The sequence below is a fragment of the Saccopteryx leptura genome, chromosome 13, assembly GCF_036850995.1.
Source record: "Saccopteryx leptura isolate mSacLep1 chromosome 13, mSacLep1_pri_phased_curated, whole genome shotgun sequence".
Taxonomy (NCBI): domain Eukaryota; kingdom Metazoa; phylum Chordata; class Mammalia; order Chiroptera; family Emballonuridae; genus Saccopteryx; species Saccopteryx leptura.
Genome location: NC_089515.1, coordinates 23,117,571 through 23,140,203, shown reverse-complemented (window position 1 = coordinate 23,140,203; position 22,633 = coordinate 23,117,571). Strand labels below are relative to the sequence as shown.

The following is a 22,633-nucleotide window of genomic DNA, read 5'->3' as shown; positions in this document are numbered from 1 at the left end:
GTCATGCAAAATCTCAACACTAACAAAAATGTTCTTCTTACCTGCTATGTCATGAAAAAGTTTGTCTTTATTTATTATTTATTTATTTATTTATTTATTTATTTATTTATTTATACTCATGATTCAGAGAACGTGGTCAATTGTGTTAGAGATGCAGGAGGGAGGGCTTAGAATGGGAAAGAAAATGTTAGCATTACCCTGGGCAATTGGTATTGAACTCTCTTGAAATACATGCTGGAATTTAAATGCCTGTTCTCCACTGATGTGGAGGAGTCCCCACTGCTTGTTGTCCCCATGTGTTCAAAGCAAGGGGTACTTTTCAGGTGTTTTGTTTGTTTTGCCTACTCCTACTTTGGCTTTCAAATCTGGGGCAGTGTCTCCCCAGGATAAGTTATCCTACCTAGCTCGTGTCCCACATCGCTAACCCTCTGCCCCACCAGAGTCCAGTCCCTCAAAAAATTGAATTTGGGCAGGTGGGGTGCTCCAGAGCATAGCTGTCCCCGGAGCCAGGGGCTGCGGCAGGGAGTTTGGGGCACTGAGCAGACAACTGGAACTCATGGCTGTTGATGCGACCAGGGCTTTCGGGAAAGGTGAGTCCTCTCAACAGTGGTCGGGGGATGGAGACTCCCTCCGGGCCTTGGCCCCCAGACCAGCATGGTGGGGAGGGACTTCTCTGCCCCAAAGCCACGTGCAAAAGTGTCCAGTCTGGGACTCGGGAGGTGGAGCCCGCACAGCCCTCTTGAGGTCTCAGGGAGGCGAGTGACCCCTCTCCCCACTGGGGTAATCTGCCTCTTGGTAACCCTTGCTCCCTCCGCAGGAAGTATCCCCCCAGGGCGGGTCTCAGAGGGCCTGATCCGAATCTACAGTATGAGGTTCTGTCCTTATGCGCACAGGACGCGCTTGGTTCTCCTCGCCAAAGGCATCAGGTAAGAAACGAAAGGTCAGCGCCCCACAGACACCGGGGGGATGCTTAAAATCTGGAGCGCGCCCTGCCTTCTACATCTGAGGCAAAGTCAACAAGTGGTTAATAAAGGGCGGGTTCTTTAGTGGGCGGTCCTGAAATGCAGTCTTTTCTGTGCGGGTTGGGGTGGGAGGGGGGATTTAGGACAGCTCAGAGGAAACTGAAGGATGGCTCTGGTGAGCTGGTTCTCTGCAGTCATGCTGGTGAAGTAGGGGCACAGCGCAGCCCAGGCCTGGGCTGACTGCTGACTGCAGCTGCCCCCACTCCCCGTCAGATCAACTCTGTTCTCCATCTTTACTGGGCTCACCGTATCCGACATATTTCTTTTTTATCCTTTTTTCCTCCATTCCTTCCCCCTAAATGTACGTTGTGGAGGGTAGGGACTTTGCCTTTTTTATTCATGGCCTAGAAGAGAGCCTAGGTGCTTCAGAATATTATATTTTAAATGAATGAACGGACGAATAATCCCAGACAACGAAATAGAACGGACCGCTGTCAAGAAGTGTCTTGAAGTTTCTGGCAGACCTGAGGAAATGGGCACCTATCATGCCCAGGGGGTTTGGCAAGGCTGAGCCCTGCAGGTCTGGACTGGGCAGAACAGGAGGCAGAACGCCTTGGCTGGAATGGGCCCTGAGTGATGCAGCTGGCCTCTGAGCTGAAGTGTTGGGAAAGTGTTACTCCAGGCTTTCGGCTCTTGCCTTGCGGAGTCCATCATGAGGGGACAGCTTCAGAGTTTCAGATTCATGTCAGCGAAATGCAGAGACGAATGGAGAGTTTAAATAAAATCGTGTAACTCTACTTTGTTGAGTACAGAGTATGGCATATATCACCAGATTCTTCCCTCTTGCTCAACTCCAGTTGGTTAAAATAACAATAGCCCGCTACTTGACCAGTAGTGACAAATTGGCAGCGTATGAACGAATATAAATACTATTTCTTTACAAAGGGCAGGGTTTCACAGCTTTGGCATTATTGACATTTCGGACCAGAAATTGTGTGTGTGTGTGTGTGTGTGTGTGTGTGTGTGTGTGTGTGATGTCCTGTGCCTTTCTGGATGTTTAGCAGCATCCCTGGCCTTTATCCATTAGATAGTTGAATCCCCTCTCTCCAAGTTGTGACAACCAAAAAATGTCTTCAGACATTGCCATATATGCCCCTGGTGAATGGGCAAGGTTACTCCCAGTTGAGAACCACTATTTTAGGGTTCTCCGTGACCGAGCAAAGAATATTCTCATGTGTTTCCTTTGATCTTTCTAAAACATATGTGAGTACTCCTGGTAATTTTATAAGTTTGAACCTCTAATAATAATTTTGAAATAAGAATTCAAAAGTTACTGCACGCTTATGTACTAGGCACTAAGCACTTTATACAAATTTACTTATTTGATCCTCGCAGTGATGCCAAGACATGGCTTTGTTATTACCCCATTTTACAACTAAGGACACTGAGCACAGAGAGGCTAAGAAATTCAGCCAAGCTAGCCTGTCCAGACCCCACACACTCTGATGCCAGAATTGTGCTCGTAACTGCTAACATTTACCGTATTCTGTTGTGACCTGTTAATAACAGATTTGTATTTTCAAGCTTTAAAATGTATAAAACTGTAGTGCAGTGGTTAAACGTGTGACTTCTTAACCAGATTCCTGGGGTCTGCTTCCTAGAGGTGATATTGAGCAAGGAGCAAATGAGACAAGTCATAGAAAACATTTAACACATCTTAGTGTATGAATGAAGATGGCGATGTTGTTATATATTTTTCTTTGTAAAAGACCTAAACTTGAAAAAAATATTGCAAATTTAAATTTTATAAATTGATCATTCCTGCTTTCAAGAAAAGAATCTGCCCATGTAAGCCTCTTATTTTTGTTGTCTTGTTTTCCCTTTGGTTTTTAAGACATGAAGTTATCAATATTAACCTGAGAAACAAGCCAGACTGGTACTATACAAAGCATCCTTTTGGCCAAATTCCTGTCCTGGAAAACAGCAAAGGTCAGCTGATCTACGAATCTGTGATTGCTTGTGAGTACCTGGATGACGCTTACCCCGGAAGGAAGCTGTATCCATGTGACCCTTATGAGCGAGCTCGCCAAAAGATGTTATTGGAGCTATTCTATAAGGTATGTTTAACTTTTTCTTTTCTATTTATTTATTTATTTATTTATTTATTTATTTACAGAGACAGAGAGAGAGTCAGAGAGAAGGCTAGATAGGGACAGACAGACAGGAATGGAGAGAGATGGGAAGCATCAATCATCAGTTTTTTGTTGCGACACCTTAGTTGTTCATTGATTGCTTTCTCATATGTCCCTTGACCAGAAGGCTACAGCAGACTGAGTGACCCCTTGCTCAAGCTAGCGACCTTGGACTCAAACTGGTGAGCTTTGCTCAAACCAGATGAGCCCACGCTCAAGCTGGCGACCTCAGGGTCTCAAACCTGGGTCGTCCACATCCCAATCTGACGCTCTATCTGCTGCTCCACCTCCTGGTCAGGTGGTATGTTTAACTTTTTAAAAAGCCACTTACACTCTATTTTACTTTATATGTCTTTCCCAAATGTCAATTCATTTTTAAAGCCCAATCATTGATGAAATTGTTTTATTGTGATACTCCATTTGCCGTAGGAGAATAACTGGTATGCAATTATAGTAGAGCTGTCACCTCTGCTATTAAAGTTAAAGGCTTCACTGACAGGTGCTTTGCCATTTGAACTAGCAGTCTCAAAAGCTATGATTATGGCATAGTTATGACTGTGTGATTTAAGATAGGAATGTTAAAAGAGCTAAACACTGATGATGCTTTAAAGAGAATATTTGTAAGGTTTCAGGTAAAAAAAAAAAGGGGGGGGGTATAAAGACATTAATGTGGCCCTGGCCAGTTGGCTCAGCAGCAGAGCATCAAGCCAGTGTGTGGATGTCGCAGGTTCGATTCCTGGTCAGGGCACACAAGAGAAGCGACCATCTGCTTATTCCATTCCCCCCTTCTTCTCCTGCAACTGTGGCTCGAATGGTTCAAGCCAGTTGGCCTCAGGCACCGAGGATGGCTCTATGGCCTCGCCTCAGGTGCTAAAAATAATTTGGTTGCTGAGCAATGGAGCAGTGGCTCCAGATGGGCAGAGAGCACTACCCGGAAGGGGGCTTGCCAGGTCGATCCTGGTCAGGGCACATGCGGGAGTCTGTCTCTCTGCCTCCCTACCTCTCACTTAATACATGGAAAGGGATTGCTCTTTATGCAGAGAAAGTGCCAGCTGTCTAGGAAATAAGAAGAGAGAAAAGAGGGCACCTGTTGATAATGGGAGAAAAAATGATAGAGAAACTTTAGGATAGTTTTCTTTGACAGGGAATAAAAATAACTGACATATATTGAACAGTTACAATGTGCCAAGACTATCTTAACTACCTTAACTGATGTAACCCTTACAACTGCCCTTTAAGGTGGGTACTATTACTGTGTCCATTTTTAAGATGAGAACACTGAGCTTAGTGGGATTAAGTGCCTGCCTAAGACTGTACAGCATGGCAATAGCTGATCAAGTAAGACGCACTCAAGAACTCTTTTTTAAAGCATGTTATTTTATGAGGGTGCTGTGACAGGTGGATTCCTAAAACCACAGAGATCCCCCTCAGCGCCAGCTGGGAGGCCTGGATGTTGGGTGGGTGTTAGCCTGTTAAGCTGGAGTGACAAAGCTTTGGCTGCATTTTTTAGGCAGAGTAGGAACATGGAGTTCCCTCAGACTTCTCCATTAAGAAACCTGTGTCCTCTGATTAGATCCCACATTTGACCAAGGAGTGCCTGGTGGCATTGAGATGCGGGAGAGAATGCTGTGAACTGAAAAAAGCCCTCCGTGAGGAATTCTGCAACCTTGAAGAGGTATAAAAAGGCACCCTCTCCTGGTTAGAGCCAATGGAAGAAGAGATGTGGGGTCATTAATCTGGTCACACTGACACACTCTGCTTTCATAGTCTTTTTGCCCGACTTTGATAAGTTTGGCTACTAGTCATCTGATTTTAACTTTTAGGTACTGGCTCTCTACTACCCCATTGTGGAATTATTCTTAAAAATCTGGCAAGGAATTCAGGAAGGGCACCTGATGATGTTTCTCCTTTTGCAAAGTCACCACGTTTCTTAAGTATCTCTGCATGTCTTCGGTAGCTTCTGCCAATCAGGTCAAGATCTCTGTCGGTTAGGGACTGAGTTTGGCTGCTAGTAAGAGGGACTTAACTACTATAAATTTATATAAGGGTTTATTCACGAAGAAAAGCCAGAAGTAGGGGCAGTTCAGGTCTATTTTGATGGCTTCTTCATGAAATGACCAGGGGCTGAGATTTTCTGCTCTGTCATGTTCAGTGCAAGGCCTTCATCCTCAAAATGACAAGATAGCTGCTGGAACAGCCGCCATCACATCCACACTCCAGGCAGTGCAAAGGAGAACAGAATGGAAAAAAATGGCAAAAGGCCATGCTCCATTAGAAAGCTGTCCCAGATATCCAACCCAATGACCACTTCAATCTCATTGGCTAGAACTTAGTTGTAAGGTCATAGTAATCTGCAGGGGAGGTTGGGAAATTTAGTCTTTTAGCTGGGACACCCTAGATCAGGGTTCTGTAATTAAGAAAGAAGGGGGGAAATAGCTATGGGTGGGCAAGGAGCAGTCTCTACCAGCAGATCCTTCATTCACCTGACAGTTATGGGGCTGCCCTTTACCTCTAGAATATTCTGGAAGGTGGTCCTTTGACTTCCTTTATCTTTGTTCCTGAAACTATGTTCCCTTTATAAGTGGTTTGTAACTCTGTTGGCATCTAGAGAATGCTATTTATTCCCTTAAGGGAAGGCTAATTATTAATACTCTTCCATTTAACTTTTGTCAAGAGGAAGCAGATTACATTTATTTACACTTTCAGCTGCCTGTCTTAGATTTGTACAGTTGCAGTATTTATGGATGACAAAGAGTCATGTTTGAGAAATGTCAGCCTTTGATCCTGAGACCACACACTGGGGGTCTTGATTCTGAGCAGGCAGTTTGACATGGCAGAAAGAGTCTTGGATGCTAGGCTTGGCTCTCCAGATTCCAGAAGCTTGGGCAAGGTTCTGGCTCTCCTTGTGCCTTGGTTTCCACAACTATGGAATGAAGGAGTGATTTGAAAGATGTGTCCCCGAACCTCCGGGTTCTGCAGAGGAATCCCCAGCTAGGGGAGGCCTGGTGGGTGCCGCCTCACCCAGAACAGCCCTGCTTTTAATGCGGGAAGGGGGGCCTGCTGTTTCCAAAAAGAAGTTTGAAAACTCTTGCACAAGAGAATTTTGTGTGTGTGTGTGTGTGTGTGTGTGTGACAGAGACAGAGAGAGTCAAAGAGAGAGACAAATAGGGGCAGACAGACAAGAAAGGAGAGAGATGAGAAGCATCAATTCTTTGTTGCGACACCTTAGTTGTTCATTGATTGCTTTCTCATATGTCCCTTGACCGGGAGCAGACTGAATGACCTTCTTGCTTGAGCCAGCAACCTTGGGCTCAAGCTGGCAAGCCTTGCTCCCACCTATGAGCCCGCACTCAAGCTGGCAGCCTCGGGGTCTTGAACCTGGGTCCTCCATGTCCCAGTCCAATGCTCTATCCACTGCCCCACAGCCTGGTCAGGCAGAAGAGAATTTTTAAGGTCTTTATTTCAAATATTAGCTGAACTGATTCTATCATGCCCGGTTACCTTCCTACAGATAAATGCCAGGCCAGGGAAAGGAAAAGGAAAACAAAACCCTTTGAATTCAAAGATAATTGCAAACACATTTTTTTCCTGTCTCCTTCCTGTGCATTTGGATGATGGGTGAACTTTGTGAATGACAGATTGCTAAATATGATGGTTGCACAGTTCCCTAGCTGGGGCTCTTCCAGGACAAGTGAGCTTGTGTTTCTGTGCCCATATCATGCTGCAGGTGCTTTGTATAACCATCTCATTTAATCTTTCCACCAACCCGCTCAGGTAAATGGTCCTAGCCACACCCTGCAGATTGAAGAATCATACCTCTTTTGTTGAAGTTAGGGCTAAATGGAGTAGGTGAGGCCACTTGACAGAGCCACAGAATGCATCGATCATAAAGACAAGAATTGAAACTCAGTGTTTTACCTTTGTGGCCAGAGAGATTAGGAATATAACCAGTGATGTGGAGATAAATGTGTCACAACTGACTCTTTCTGAAAGAAAGAGAAGAAGGAGAAGGAAAAGAGGAAAAGGAGGAGGAGAAAGAAGAAAATAAGACTTAGTTTGTGGGATTTGCTGGTTTCAGTGGTGTAAATACCCACCAAAGGCTGATTTTAACTGACCAATGAGATCTCTCTAAACTCAGAGCTGGGAAGAGATGTGGGCCAATCAGCCGCTCCGGCTCATCACGGAGTAATGTGCTTCCACTTTCTCTTCAGTAGCAGAGTCCTGGAAATAACTTGTCAACTAGCCCCGATAACTTTCATAGATGCTATTTAAGGACCACTTTGCAATGATCACCACTTTTCATTCCAGACCATTTTCATCATCCTGAAAAGAAACCCCTTAATCATTAGCAGTAGCTTCCCATTTCTTCCCATCTCTCCCAGCCATAGGTAACTACTAACTCACTTTCTCTCTATGGATTTACCTGTTCTAGACATTTCATATAAAAGGAATTATAGAATATTAGCCTTTTGTGAGTTTCTTTTACTTAGCATAGTGTTTTCAAGTTTCATGCTTTACTCCTTTTTATGACTTAATATTTCATTGTATGAATTTGCCAAGTTTTGTCTATCCATTCATCAGATGATGGACACTTAGCTAGTTTCCATTTTTGGCTATTATGAATAATGCTTCTGTGAACATTCAGGTACAAGTTTTTGGGTTGCACCTATGTTGTCAATTCTCTTGAATTTACCAGCTAATTTAGCACATCCACCAATGTGCCATTTTTTAGTTGTAACCACCATTCTTCCACGCTAGGGAACTGGTTAGCCTCTACTCACAATGGCTAGTTGAGCAGTTTGAGTGCTGTTTCTAGTCTGGTAACTTCATTCCATATCCAAATCTGTCAGCTGCTTTCTAGGTAAAGTAGTATTTGCCCATCTCGTGGAATTCTGTAAAGCAGTTAAAAATGAATGAGGAGAAAAGAATGACTGTGGTAGATCCATGTGTAAATGACATGGAAAGATTGGAAATATTTAAGTGAATTACACAGTAATGCAGATGGTGTGATCCCATATTTAAAGAAGAAAAAAAGAAAACTATTCATGTATAAATATGTAAATAAGTGTCTAGGAAAATATCTAGAGCGATACAGATCAAACTCTCAGTAGTGGCTACTACTAGGAAGGGGATTGAAAGTGGAATAGAAAAGAAAAGTGGTTAAGGACACGGATGGGGGGGAAGGGAAGCTTCTGCCTTGTATAGTGTTTTCTGTGTTTCATTTCAAAACAATAATGAGAATGTATTTCTCTATAACGTGTAATTTTTTAAAACTTTTATTAACATTTATTTTATGCTGAATTGTACTCCCGGGCCATAAGTTTTTGTTTCTTCAGTTTCTTCTGGGGTATCTCTTTCTTCTGTGTGGCCTTCTCTTCTGGTTTAGGAACAGTCTGCTCTTCAACAAGGATCCTCTCAATGTGATGGGGTGAACTCATGTGGGTGCTAATCCACCCATGAACTCTGTAAATTCTTTTTTTTTTTTTTTTGTATTTTTCTGAAGTTGGAAACAGGGAGGCAGTCAGACAGACTCCCGCATGCGCCCGATGGGAATCCACCCAGCATGCCCACCAGGGGGCAATGCTCTTCCCCTCTGGGGCGTCGCTCTGTTGCAACCAGAGTCATTCTAGCACCTGAGGCAGAGGCCACAGAGCCATCCTCAGCGCCTGGGCCAACTTTGCTCTAATGGAGCCTTGGCTGCGGGAGGGGAAGAGAGAGACAGAGAGGAAGGAGAGGGGGCAGGGTGGAGAAGCAGATGGGCGCTTCTCCTGTGTGCCCTGGCTGGGAATCGAACCCGGGACTCCTGCACACCAGGCCGACGCTCTACCACTGAGCCAACCGGCCAGGGTCTAATTTTTTTTTATTTATTCATTTTTAGAGAGGAGAGAGAGAGGGAGAGAAAGAGACAGAGAGAGAGAGAGAGAGAGAGAGAGAGAGAAGAGAGAGAGAGAGAGAGAGACAGAGAGAGAAAAGGAGGGAGGCGCTGGAAGCATCAACTCCCATATGTGCCTTGACCAGGCAAGCCCAGGGTTTTGAACCGGCAACCTCAGCATTTCCAGGTCGACGCTTTATCCACTGCGCCACCACAGGTCAGGCGAACTCTGTAAATTTTGTGCTGCATCTTGGGAGATTGGTTCACCTGGATGTGCTCAGTGACCAGAGAATCTACATCTAAACCCTTAAGTTCAGCATTACTCTCTGCATTTTCAAGCATGTACGGCAGAGGAATCCAGCACTCTGTTCGGGTCACTGACCCTGTGTCCAGCCCCACTGTTCAGCCGGGGCACACCTCCCGACGCCACCATTGTGACGATGGAATGGCACACACTGACTGCTTCTGTAAAGTGACGTCCTTCAGACACTTGGTGACTTTTCAGATATGCATACCCTTGATGGCCCGGGCTGTTTCATGAGTACTGCTAAAGTGAACGTGATGATTTGAACTTCTTGATCTACATGATTCTGTGGGGTTTTCTGGGTCAAGTGAACAGTGAACCATTTTCAGAGGTCACCTCAGGCCACTTATGGAAACAGCATATGTGTAATTTAATTTTTTTAGATTTTATTTAATCATTTTAGAGAGGAGAGAAGAGAGAAAGAGAGTAGAAGGGGAGAGAGAGAGAAAGGGGGAGGAGCAGGAAGCATCAACTCCCATATATAGCTTGATCAGGGAAGCCAGGGTTTGAACTGGCGACCTCAGTGTTCCAGGTTGATGCTTTATCCACTGCGCCACCAGAGGTCAGGCTATAATATTTTTTAATGAAAAAACCCACAAAACTTTTCATTCTGCATAATTTGCCATGTGTATAAACCACAAAGTGATTTACCCAGCACCTTCTACTATTATGGATGCCGCTGCAGCGAACAGCAGCATTTTTGCATAAGAAGTGTGTTCTCTGTTTTAAAATAGGTGCCGAGGTTGGGTTTCCAGGAATGGAGTGACAAGGTCAAAGGGCATGAACACTGCAGGCTAGAGCTGTGTGTTGCTACACCCTTCCCCAAAGACTTGTACTGTTTACCCCCCACCAGCAGTGTAAGAAAATGCCTTTTGCTCTATCCCCTATTCACTATTGAGAAATTTCATTTAAAAAGATATTTGCTTGTTTTGGAGAGAAACAACAGTTTCTCATTGTTGATATACTGTACATTTCTTTGATTGCTAGTGAAGTGGGATATTTTCTCCAAAGTATGTCATCTCTTAGTGTTCTTTTTGTGAAAATGACTGGTTAGCCATCTGTCTATCAAGGTCTTACTGATTCTCCCTGCTGATTTGTAAAAGTTCTTTTTAAAGAGTTTCTTACGTAGAAAGGATATTTGCCTTTTTTTTTTAAAGACAGGCTTTTGTTTTCTTTTGTTCTATTACTTTGGCTTCTCTTTTCTGTACATATAGAACTATATAACATTAAAAAACGCTATGCCGGCCTGACCTGTGGTGGCGCAGTGGATAAAGCGTCGACCTGGAAATGCTGAGGTCGCCAGTTCGAAACCCTGGGCTTGCCTGGTCAAGGCACATATGGGAGTTGATGCTTCCAGCTCCTCCCCCCTCCTCTCTCTGTCTCTCTCTCTCTCCTCTCTAAAAATGAATAAATAAAAAAAAAATTAAAAAAAAAAAAATCTTTAAAAAAAAAAAAACAAAAAAAAAAAACGCTATGCCATATGTCTTTCCTGTTATGAAGTCTTCCACTATTTTTTTTTTTTTTTTTGTATTTTTCTGAAGCTGGAAACAGGGAGAGACAGTCAGACAGACTCCCGCATGCGCCCGACCGGGATCCACCCGGCACGCCCACCAGGGGTGACGCTCTGCCCACCAGGGGGCGATGCTCTGCCCCTCCGGGGCGTCGCTCTGCTGCGACCAGAGCCACTCTAGCGCCTGGGGCAGAGAGGCCAAGGAGCCATCCCCAGCGCCCGGGCCATCTTTGCTCCAATGGAGCCTTGGCTGCGGGAGGGGAAGAGAGAGACAGAGAGGAAGGGGGGGGGGGTTGGAGAAGCAAATGGGCGCTTCTCCTATGTGCCCTGGCTGGGAATCGAACCCGGGTCCCCCGCATGCCAGGCCGATGCTCTACCGCTGAGCCAACCAGCCAGGGCCTCTTCCACTGTTTTTATACACAGGATGTCCTCTTCCCTTCAGAGATTCAATAGTCATTTATCTTTTCATTCACCATCCATCACTTTAAAGCTATTTGACTTGTTAAGCATCGCCCTGCTAGTTCCAACCCTCAATATCTTACAGATATATTTTGACAAAAGCATTAAGCCCATTAAAAGAATTCCAGGATAGAATTTTCAGTGTGGTCCTTTAATCCCCCCAAATGTCAGCAAGATGCTGTCTGAATCTTCACAGGGGACTGTAGATCCCTAGTAATGGGCAGCAGGCTGGGGCATGTTCTACAGACACTACTGCTAAGGCTTCTCTCGAGAGGAGAAATGATTGATCTGTACTTTGTTCTGTACCCTTGGTTTGTTCTATGGGGAATAGGTTCATTGTCATTAGCTCAGCCTCAGCTGTATATCTGTGTAGCCAGAAGCTGAAATTCAAAAGCTTGAGAATCTCCCCTTATCTTTTCTGAACTTGGAAGGCTTCTGGAGTTGAGAACTTTACTGTTGCTTTTGGATAAAGGCTGGACTTGCTGATTTATTAGCAGGGGGCTTTGTGTCTTTTGGGGGAGGAGGTTCTGATTCTTGGGAACTATTTCCATCAAGAAAAACCGCTTTCTTCCTCCTCCAGCAAGGACAGCAGTGCCTGCTGTGAGCCACCATGCTCTCTGTCCTCGTGAGAGGCTGGGATTTTTTGGCAGTAGAGCTGAATATGAGTCCAAGACTGTAGATGTAAGCTTTTTAGAATGCCTGGTTTGAAGAAGTCTTCGATTCTCTTCTCTCCATGATATTGCTTGTCCACAAAAAACCTTAGATTTCTTTCTCCCTGGTGAACCTCCCCGGGATGTAACGGTCAGTGCGCTCACCACCGATGGCCACAAGGGGGAGCCCCGCACTCTTCTTCCTTTCACTAGCGCTCCAGCGCGAACCTCCTTTCTGTCCCCCCGGGGGAGCCCGAGAGCCCTTCGCAGATGAGGGGACCTTCCAGGACTTTCCCCTGAAAGGGGTGGAAATAGTGTTCCCTCATGAAAGCAAACAATCTCTTCCTCTTCATTTGCATGCTCGCTCTTTTTCCCTTATCACGCCCAAAAGCTTGACATCCCTCTGCAGTCCTTTTTCAGTGAACTGGAAGTATATTTTCTATTATTCCAGAACAGCGTGGTTATCACCAAAATGTCTCAATTCTTAAGCCCGAATTGAAGATGTGTTAATACTTTTGGGAAACCCGAAGGTTTGAAGCCAAAGCCTCAGTTCCCTCCCCACGTGAGGTGTGTCTGGGGCCTAGGAAGTGCTGTGTCTTCTCTAAAGCAGGATATTGGAGGGATCCCATTGTGGGAGAAGCTATTCAACATGAAGAATGGCCTACACCATTAGATTGGGCAGGCAGGTGACAGAAAAAACTCAAAATAGAGTTTTTAAAAATGACATTGGATATTAATTCAACCACCGCTAAGTGGGCCCAGGTATAGCAGCAGCAGACTCCTGTTACGTTTCTGATGACAGAACACATAGGAAGGGTAAGATGCATAGGAAATTAAGACTGCCAGTTTATTTGACCTCCGACCATCCTAAAAATTGTCAGAGGAGCTAATTGGCTGTAAGCACGGGGCTAGCTGAAACTGAGAACACAGAAGAACCATTGGTGTTACGTAGTCTGAAGATCTTCTTATCAATGGTCTGAAACAGGAAGGAAAGGGTTTTGGTAAGCTCCTCAACCAGGAGTACGTTGGTGCGTCTCACTCCCTGTCGGGGGCTCTGGGAGAGCCCGACTGAGAGAGTACGAGAAAGAGGAGGATGGAGGAGGTAGGGCACGCTCACCGGGAAGCTGAGCTGGGCCAGTCCCTGGCTGTGGAGGGGAGAAGCTTTCAGAGTCTCCTGGTCCTGAGCTTTTTGCCATTACTTAAATTTAAAGAACAAGCAAAGAATTCACAAGAGACTTGAGGAAGCTTCTGCGATTAGAGTCCTCGTGCGTACATATACAGTGTGTCCGTAAAGTCATGGTGCACTTTTGACCGGTCACAGGAAAGCAACAAAAAAACCCAATAGAAATGTGAAATCTGCACCAAATAAAAGGAAAACTCTCCCAGTTTCATACCTATTCAGTGCAGTTCGATGTGGGCTCACGCACAGATTTTTTAAGGCTCCTTAGATAGCTATCCTGTATAGCCTCCACAGACTCATCACTGACTGATGGCCTACCAGAATGGGGTTTCTCCACCAAACTGCTGGTTTCCTTCAACTGCTTATCCCACCGAGTAATGTTATTCCTATGTGGTGGCACTTCGTTATAAACGCGCAGATATACACGTTGCACTTTGGTGACAGATTCGAATTTAGCGAGCCACAGAACATACTGAACTTTCCTCTGTACCGTTCACATCTCGATTGGCATGGCCGTGGGCTGCTCCGCTGTATACACGTTGTTACGTCATCATCTGTGCATGCGCACATGCTGCCACATCATCCTAGAGAAACTAGGAGGGTATTCCTTTTATTTGGTGCAGGTTTCACATTTCTATCGTCTTTTGTTGCTTTCCTGTGACCGGTCAAAAGTGCACCATGACTTTACAGACACACTGTATTTAAGCTTGAATGACACAAATTGACACTTGTCTGGGAATTAGGAGAATGCTGTTTTTGTCTTAGCTCTGGCACTAACCGGAGGGTCTGTGTACCTCCCTGGGACTGAGTTTCCTGCCCTGACAGTGTGAACCTCTCGTGCTCCCACAGGAGAGGCAAGGACCAGCTCACCAGTTTGCTTTCCTCTCCACTTTGGCTGCCAGGAAACACAAATCAGATTGAAAGCTTTAAGGAACTCTGCAGGACTCCCGGCTTGATCTCTTGATACTGTTTTCCTTCCTTGTTTTGACCTTCTGTTCCAACTTTTATTTTCCCAGATCTTAGCATTTTATTATTTTAAAATATTTAATATTTTATTATAAATTTTTTTATACTGTACCTCTAATCTTTTATGTGATGATCAACGTGGTACGAAAGAACCTGGTAAAATGAATGAAGGGGGAAGCACTAGACAAGCCCCAGTGGCTCCTTGCAGTATGACAGTCTGTGATTCTAATGGGAAGAATCATTTCCCATGTCTGGAAATGACCAGGTTTGTGTAGAAGGGAGCTCTCCTGTTAAGGTTCCTAAGACTTCGGTAGCCCTCTGAGGAGACCTGGCCAATATGGTCTTCAGCATCATCAGAATGTGTCTATAAAACAAAGCCAGCACTTTGTGCTAGTTTATAGAAGACAGTATTCTGTTAGGATTTCTAGAACTGCCCTGTGAGAAATCTGGTGGAGAAATATCTGTCTGAGGCAGACCTCAAGAATTTGCAGCTGAGTCAAGAACTCCAAGTCACACTTGGATTTAAGAAAAGTCTGAGGGAATGTGCGTATGTGTTTTAAGAGGTGGGCTGCCGGAAGACAACTAATGCTTCATCCATTGCAGCCAGATGGTCATCTTGACTTTTTATTATACAATGTACCTTGATAGGGTTTGAATTACTTTATGGGATTTTTTTTGGTTTGTTTTTGTTTTTTACCAATTGACCATATCTATAAGACTATATATATTTAAAGGCATCCATATAGTTTGAGTATATGAAAAACTTTAGAAACATATACTAAATGAACATCAATTACTAAGCAGTTTTCCATTTTCAAAATATCTTATTACTTTACCAAAGACCATCCCGGGTCCCATTAAAGGTCTGCATACCATTTGTGTGGACGAAGGCTTTCCCCAGAGCAGCCCGCTCTGTAAAGCAGACGTGTCATGCAGAAATCCCAGAGTCCATCCATTGAGATGGGGTTCTGACGTGTGCCGTGAAAGCCAGTAATTAGCTGCAGGGATACATTTCAAAGTCAGTGATAAAAGCTTGGGTGATTATTATTTTTATTCCTGAACATAAAGAAGGCTTGGACCTTTCTGGAAGCTGTAAAAACTGAACAAATTGGTCCTGTGCTCTGTAAGTCAGATCTTATTTATACAAGACTGAAAAAAACCCTGTTTTGAGTTTTTATTGGCCGGGTTCTGCTCTTTTAGTACCATCCCGTTAGTTTTTTTGAACGAAGTGATGCCACCTCACCTTTTTTAGACTTTCAGGACGGCAGCCAGGAGGACTTCCCTATGACTCCCTTATGCCATATTGGGAGCTAATGGAGACTGAGTCTGTAGGGCCGTGAGATCTGCTTTCTCCTCTGAGAAGGGTGGTGAGTGGGTGATCCCACTGACCCTTTCTGACGAATGGATATGCTTTCTGTAGATGTAAGCTTCCGAGGTCTCTGTGTTTTGTCAAGAGCTCACGTTTATTCATGCATGATTAAGTCAACCTTTGAGGTGGCCCACTAACATTGCTGCCATTTTACAGATGATAAAATTGAAGCCTGACCCTGGCTGGATAGCTTGGTTCATTAGGACATCATCTTGAAGCACAGAAGTTGCTGGTTCGGTCCCTGGTCAGGACACATACAAGAACGGATGTTCCTGTCTCTCTTCTGTTCTCTCCTTTCCTCTCTCTAAAGTTAATAAAAATAAACATTAATAAAATTGAGGCTTGGAGGAGGAGGTACATAAGTTTCCCTGGGTTTCCTGCTGAATTGGAGGTAGAGCCCAACATGGGGCCAGGTCTGCTGGCTCCAGAGTTCACATTCTTCACGACAACCTGAGACTACCATCATCGAGTCAATAGCTGGTCTAGGGTATGAAGAACCAAGGCTGAGCCTGACCTGTGGTGGCTCAGTGGATAAAGTGTCAACCTGGAAATGCTGAGGTCGCCGGTTCGAAACTCTGAGCTTGCCTGGTCAAGGCACATATGGGAGTTGATGCTTCCAGCTCCTCCCCCCTTCTCTCTCTCTGTCTCTCTCTCTTCTCTCTCTCTTCTCTCTCTCTGTCTCTCTCTCTCCTCTCTTAAAAAAAAAAAAAAAAAAAAAAAGAAAAAAAAAAGAACCAAGGCTGATATAAATATGGAAATTAGATTATGGGTATAGGAATCTAGATCTCCAGCTCTAGGGAAGTATTTAGTTGATTATGAGTTATATGGGTCATTTGCTTATTTTAACTAGGTAATTGACACCTTACCTTTCTCCTTGGAAAGACCTGGCCCAACAATTATCTCTGCTAAGTACTTTTTTTTTTTTTTTTGTATTTTTCTGAAGCTGGAAACGGGAGAGACAGTCAGACAGACTCCCGCATAAGCCCAACTGGGATCCACCCGGCACGCCCACCAGGGGCGACGCTCTGCCCACCAGGGGGCAATGCTCTGCCCCTCCGAGGTGTTGCTCTGCCATGACCAGAGCCACTCTAGCACCTGGGGCAGAGGCCAAGGAGCCATCCCCAGCGCCCGGGCCATCTTTGCTCCAATGGAGCCTTGGCTGCGGGAGGGGAAGAGAGAGACAGAGAGGAAGGAGGGGGTGGCGGGGGTGGAGAAGCAAATGGGCGCTTCTCCTATGTGCCCTGGCCGGGAATCGAACCCGGGTCCCCTGCACGCCAGGCCGATGCTCTACCGCTGAGCCAACCAGCCAGGGCTGTGCTAAGTACTTTTGCTGTTTAAATTTTCAGGTGCTTTCTTTCTTTCTTTTTTTTTTAAAATTATCTTTGGCTATCTGTCTGTCTAGGGTTTATCTGTTTTCTGTGTGGGTTGCTTTGTCCCATTTGGGAATGAGAAATTTTATTTTCATGTAAAAAGTTGATAATATTGAGTGGTCAACAAGTGTGAGAGCTCAGATAAAAAGTAAAGTACGATAGAAAGGCAATGTTGGGATTTGAGGGAGCGTGTTAGATAGCCCTGCTCTTTCTTGCCTTAGTTTTTAACCGGTCGAGAAATAAGGTGAAAGAGGAAGACATGGAGACTACAGTACTCCCTTTATTACAGATAAAGTGGATCATGGAGAATGGGGGTTGCAACTGCAACAAGTCGGATGCCCAGCGTGGCCTCCTTCCATCCCAGGGATGGGTTGCGCTGGCCTGAGCCAGGGCCTCCCCTCTCCAGGCCTGAGCTGTCCACGGAGCTCTTAGGACACGCCGGAGCCTGCTCCAGGTTAAGAGGGAGGCTCTGGGCTCCCTCTGCCTGGGCTGTCCTTCCAGATTCTCTAGTCAGATGAGCCACACCCTCCCTCCTGAGTTGAAGGGAGGGAGGGGACTAAGTGTGACCAGGAGTATGGACCCAAAGGAGGTAGAGAAAACCCCAGGGAAAGAGAGGAAACACCGAACAAACTGGAAGGAGAGTCAAAGCCTTAGTTCCCCCTCTTTGGAAACGAATTTGATATTTGTATTTAGTGTCTATATCATAATGACGCCGGCAGATCAGTAAATTAACTTGCTTTCGTTCTGTTTCCCCTTTCAGATTCTTGTCTACCAGAACACTGTGTTCTTTGGTGGAGACTGTATATCCATGATTGATTACCTCTTCTGGCCCTGGTTTGAGCGGCTGGATGTATACGGGCTAGCTGAGTAAGACATTTGATCACGTGGTCATGAATTCCTGGGGTCAGACTGGGCACCCGTGGTTGGAACGGCCTGTGTGCCATTTGCCCTCCTGGGGACGTGTTTCACGATGATGTGAAATGAAATCAGGTTTTAAACCATGTCCTTGTTCCAAATGTATCTGTGCTCTTCTGCCACCATCAGTGGCCCAAACTCTCCCTGTGTTTCTGCTAGTGAGACCCTGTGTCTGAAAGCCTCCCGCAGCGCTTCTAAGTGGCTGTCCTCACAAGCCCATCCAAACCCAGGCTGCTCGTGCCAGCAGGAGCCTCTGTCACGAGGTGTTGGTGGCTTGTCTGCAGCTCCCTCAGTGGCCCTGCAGCTGGACCTGCTGAGCCCCTACTGGACGCCATGCACTTAAAATCTTAGTTCCCTGAGGAATCTTCCCCAGATAGGAATAGATTTTTTTTAAAACAAATGATTTTAAAAGTACTGGATGCTTGATGCTAAAGCCAACAAGTGAGCTGGCCAGCATGGAAGGGTTGGGGTGGACAAAGTAGGGGCCATGGCTGCGAGAGGCAGGGGGACTGTGCCGGGGGCCCTGGGCGGAGCACAGGCTTTGCTCTCACCATGCTCAGAGACGCCTTTGCACCTGCTCCAGTCCCAGCCAGTTGCACGGTGGGTGATGGAGAATCCCGGTATCGGGGAACCAGTCCTGCCCGGCCAGGTCTGCCTCTGCACCCGAGTTGTGCCATGCACAGGCTTGGCTATCCAGGAGTCACTGCACTTCCGAATCCGGCTGTCTCTGAGGGAAGATCAGATATAACATATTTAGATAATTTAAACCCTGTCTCAGCATAATCATTTGTCTCCTCTGGGTACAGAGTATTGAGCCACAGACACTAACCCTGCCCTCTGCTCCGGCATTTCCCCCTGACCCGTTGTACAATCTTGAACAAGTCACTTGACATATTCTAGGTCTAAACGTCCTGATCTATCTTTAAAAAAAAAAAAGAGCCCAGTCAGCTCCATTGTTTCAAAGTTTGATGGTTGTTTTAATCATTTTTTTTTAAATGTTTTGGAAACGACTTGTCTTTATTTTTTTTCAAATCCACTAAAATAAAACTCGAGAAGGACAGAGAAACATTTCTTCCAGAGGGCTGTCCTTTTGTTGGAGAACAGTGAGACACAGGCACCTTGTTTCCCGAGAGCCATCAGCCCACCAGGATTTTAGCTGTGTGGTTAAAATCAACAGCAATTTATACAATTCAAAAGCACACGGAGGTATTCCAGAAATAAGACTTCCTTTTAGTAAGTGGTCATACTTAGTTGATAATCAGGTAACTAAGGTAACTTTATTACCCAATGAAACCCACTGTTTGTAGCTTATTCGTTTTAAGAGCGACACGTAGCCTTTTCCTTGGTGCCTCCCTGCTCGGGTGAGCTAACACTTCTCTCCTGCCCTGCAGCTCCGTGAACCACACGCCCACCCTTCGGCTCTGGACCACGGCCATGCTGCAAGACCCCACGGTGTGCGCTCTTCTCACGGATAAGAACATTTTCCAGGGCTTCCTGAATCTCTATTTTCAGAACCACCCGGATGCCTTTGACTATGGGCTTTGTTGCTAAGCCTCATGGTCCACCCCTTCACCACCCAGCATTCCCTGGGACGTCGTGATTCTGTATCAAAAAGTGTTTGGGTGGGTTAATCAATCTCTGTTCATTTTCTTCGAGGTTCTTAATACACATGGAGACAGAAAAGGTATTCTTTCTGGTAAGCACTGGTCTGATTCCTCTAGCCCATAGCTTCTAAGAATTGTCTAGAAATCTAGTGCCCGGTGCTAATGTCCAAGCACATTCTGGGAGCCTGTGTGTCATCCTGGCTCCTTGGCCTTGGCCCCAGTTTGACTTCCAGATTATTGATGCTGATGTTGAAGTTCAAGGCCTACCCATCCATCATTGACATTTGTCACCATAGACTGGCATCCTCCACAACCTCCCTGGTGGGAGGAATGCTAGAGAGGAAAAAGGAAAAAGAATATCCAAGTCCAGATAGTCAGCACTTGGCAAACGAAAGCTGCAGTCCACGTGGATGTGCACGAGTATCAGTCTCATTCAGACATTGGCTGTGGGCCTGGGAGATACTGAGGGTCTTGTGACTGAGAGAATTCCAAAGCAGGAAACGAAACACCCGTTATCGCCCTGCTCATGACGTCAGAATGTTACCGGTGCTGTCGGGGCTCAGGATGGCTCACAAAATGTTCTATAGCTGACATCCTGCCTTAAAAAAATACACACGCCCCAAACCCAGCCACAGGCAAAGGTCACTCGGTTGGATTTGCGTCACATGCTCTTTCAATTCATCGCCGCAAATGCCTCTGGTTGTCTGTTGTGTACCAAGCCCTGGGACATCTGCAGGATAAAGGTGGCAGAGATGACAAAGTCACAGGAGCCCCTGACCCCTCTCTGCTCATTCCGGTTGCGGTGTTAGACCTAGTGTTTGGAGCTGCTTGTTGTGCTGTGGGAATGCTTGTCTCAGCCTTACATGACCCCTCTGCTGGCTCGGGCCCCCGAGGGTGTCAGAGAGCCCAGGAGAATGGCCTGATGTACCAGCAGTGCCTTAGGATGGGCCTGTCCAATGGCATTTTGTCTCAGGGTCTAGGGATCCACCTGTGATCCTTTTAGCTTCGTTCACACCTAACCTTTCCCCGGCCTCCAGCCAGGCTGAGACCAGGCAGCAGCTGGAGTGATGTTTTGATCTGTTGGTGCCCACAGAGGAGATGTCTGCAGCCCCTGCCTGCGGGACTCAGCCCAGACCAGCCCCCTTTCTCCCCACGTCTCAGCCTGGCCTGGCCATCTGCTGCCTCTGGGTGCATTTTGACTCATGTCCATAGTTACCAGTGTGACTCTGTGCCAGTTGGACAGAAGCTAGCCTGCTTGGTGCTGGTCTGCCATTGCAGGCGCCGCGTGACAGGAGCCGTCTGCTGTGCCATCTGCTCAGGATGGGGTGCCCTGTTGCCATGGCACCCAAGCCAATGCAGAGTGAGGTCTGTGAGTCACACTTCCCTGGATCTTTGCTTGGCTTCTGTGGCTGCTCCCTGGATGGTGTGGTGGCTGTGTGTGTGTGTGTGTGTGTGTGTGTGTGTGTATGTGTGTGTGTGTATGTGTGTGTATGTGTGTGTATGTGTGTGTATGTGTGTGTGTGTGTATGTGTGTGTGTATGTGTGTGTATGTGTGTGTATGTGTATATGTGTGTGTATGTGTGTGTATGTGTGTGTATGTGCATGTGTATGTGCGTGTGTATGTGTGTGTGTATGTGTGTGTGTATGTGCGTGTGTGTGTGTGTGTATATGTGTGTGTGTATGTGTGTGTGTGTGTGTGGGGGCCGATCTGTTTCTGCAGGTACCAGTCCCGGGTGCTGGCAAGTGTCCAGCATGGGGCTGGAGCTGCTGTCAACACAATAGACACTCGAATGTCTCCGACGACCCAAACACAAGACGTTCTCTTTTGGGGCACCACATACAAATTTAGAAAGCTCGAAGAACCAGGAGATAGACCTTGGAGCAAAGTGCTTGTAGGAAAGGCTGCAGCTGGTGGCCCAAGCCTGGTCTGGGATTTGCGGGCCTTTCCGCAGGCTGTGCTCTCTGCATTTGCCATGGTCACCTGCTCTGCCTCCCACCTCCCACCACCCACTGTCCACTTCCCACCTCCCACCATCCACTTACCACCTCCCACCTCCCACCTCCCACCTCCCACCTCCCACCTCCCACCTCCCACCTCCCACTGTCTACCTCCCACCTCCCACCTCCCACCTCCCACCTCCCACCTCCCACCTCCCACCTCCCACCTCCTACCTCCCACCTCCTACCATCCACCTCCCACCTCCCACCTCCCACCTCCGACCTCCCACCTCCTACCATCCACCTCCCACCTCCACCTCCCACCTCCAACCTCCCACTTCCCACCTCCTACCATCTACCACCTACCATCTACCTCCCACCTCCCACCTCCCACCTCCTACCATCTACCTCCCACCTCCTACCTCCCACTTCCCACCTCCTACCATCTACCACCTACCATCTACCTCCCACCTCCCACCTCCCACCTCCCACCTCCTACCATCTACCTCCCACCTCCCACCTCCCACCTCCCACCTCCCACTTCCTACCATCCACCTCCCACCTCCCACCTCCCACCTCCCACCTCCCACCTCCTACCATCCACCTCCTACCTCCCACCTCCCACCTCCCACCTCCTACCATCTACCTCCCACCTCCCACCTCCACCTCCCACCTCCCACCTCCTACCATCCACCTCCCACCTCCTACCATCCACCTCCCACCTCCCACCTCCCACCTCCTACCATCCACCTCCCACCTCCTACCATCCACCTCCCACCTCCCACCTCCCACCTCCTACCATCCACCTCCCACCTCCTACCATCCACCTCCCACCTCCCACTCCCACCTCCCACCTCCTACCATCCACCTCCCACCTCCCACCTCCCACCTCCTACCATCCACCTCCCACCTCCCACCTCCTACCATCCACCTCCCACCTCCTACCTCCCACCTCCACCTCCACCTCCACCTCCACCTCCACCTCCACCTCCACCTCCACCTCCTACCTCCACCTCCACCTCCACCTCCTACCTCCCACCTCCACCTCCACCTCCACCTCCACCTCCACCTCCACCTCCACCTCCACCTCCACCTCCTACCTCCCACCTCCACCTCCACCTCCACCTCCACCTCCACCTCCACCTCCACCTCCACCTCCACCTCCACCTCCTACCTCCACCTCCACCTCCACCTCCTACCTCCCACCTCCACCTCCACCTCCACCTCCACCTCCACCTCCACCTCCTACCTCCCACCTCCACCTCCACCTCCACCTCCACCTCCACCTCCTACCTCCCACCTCCACCTCCACCTCCACCTCCACCTCCCACCTCCTACCATG

At 47.1% G+C, this 22,633-nt stretch overlaps 1 protein-coding gene across 1 annotated transcript; it reads left to right on the top strand.

Moving 5' to 3' along the window:
• The first annotated feature begins 553 nt into the window (after window positions 1-553).
• GSTO2 (glutathione S-transferase omega 2) lies at window positions 554-19,300 on the top strand. The gene is made up of 6 exons (XM_066355087.1): window positions 554-590; window positions 818-926; window positions 2,857-3,079; window positions 4,728-4,829; window positions 17,595-17,701; window positions 19,141-19,300. The coding sequence occupies exons 1-6, from the start codon at window positions 557-559 to the stop codon at window positions 19,298-19,300; spliced, it is 735 nt and encodes a 244-aa protein (XP_066211184.1). The 5' UTR covers window positions 554-556.
• Window positions 19,301-22,633: the final 3,333 nt, after the last annotated feature.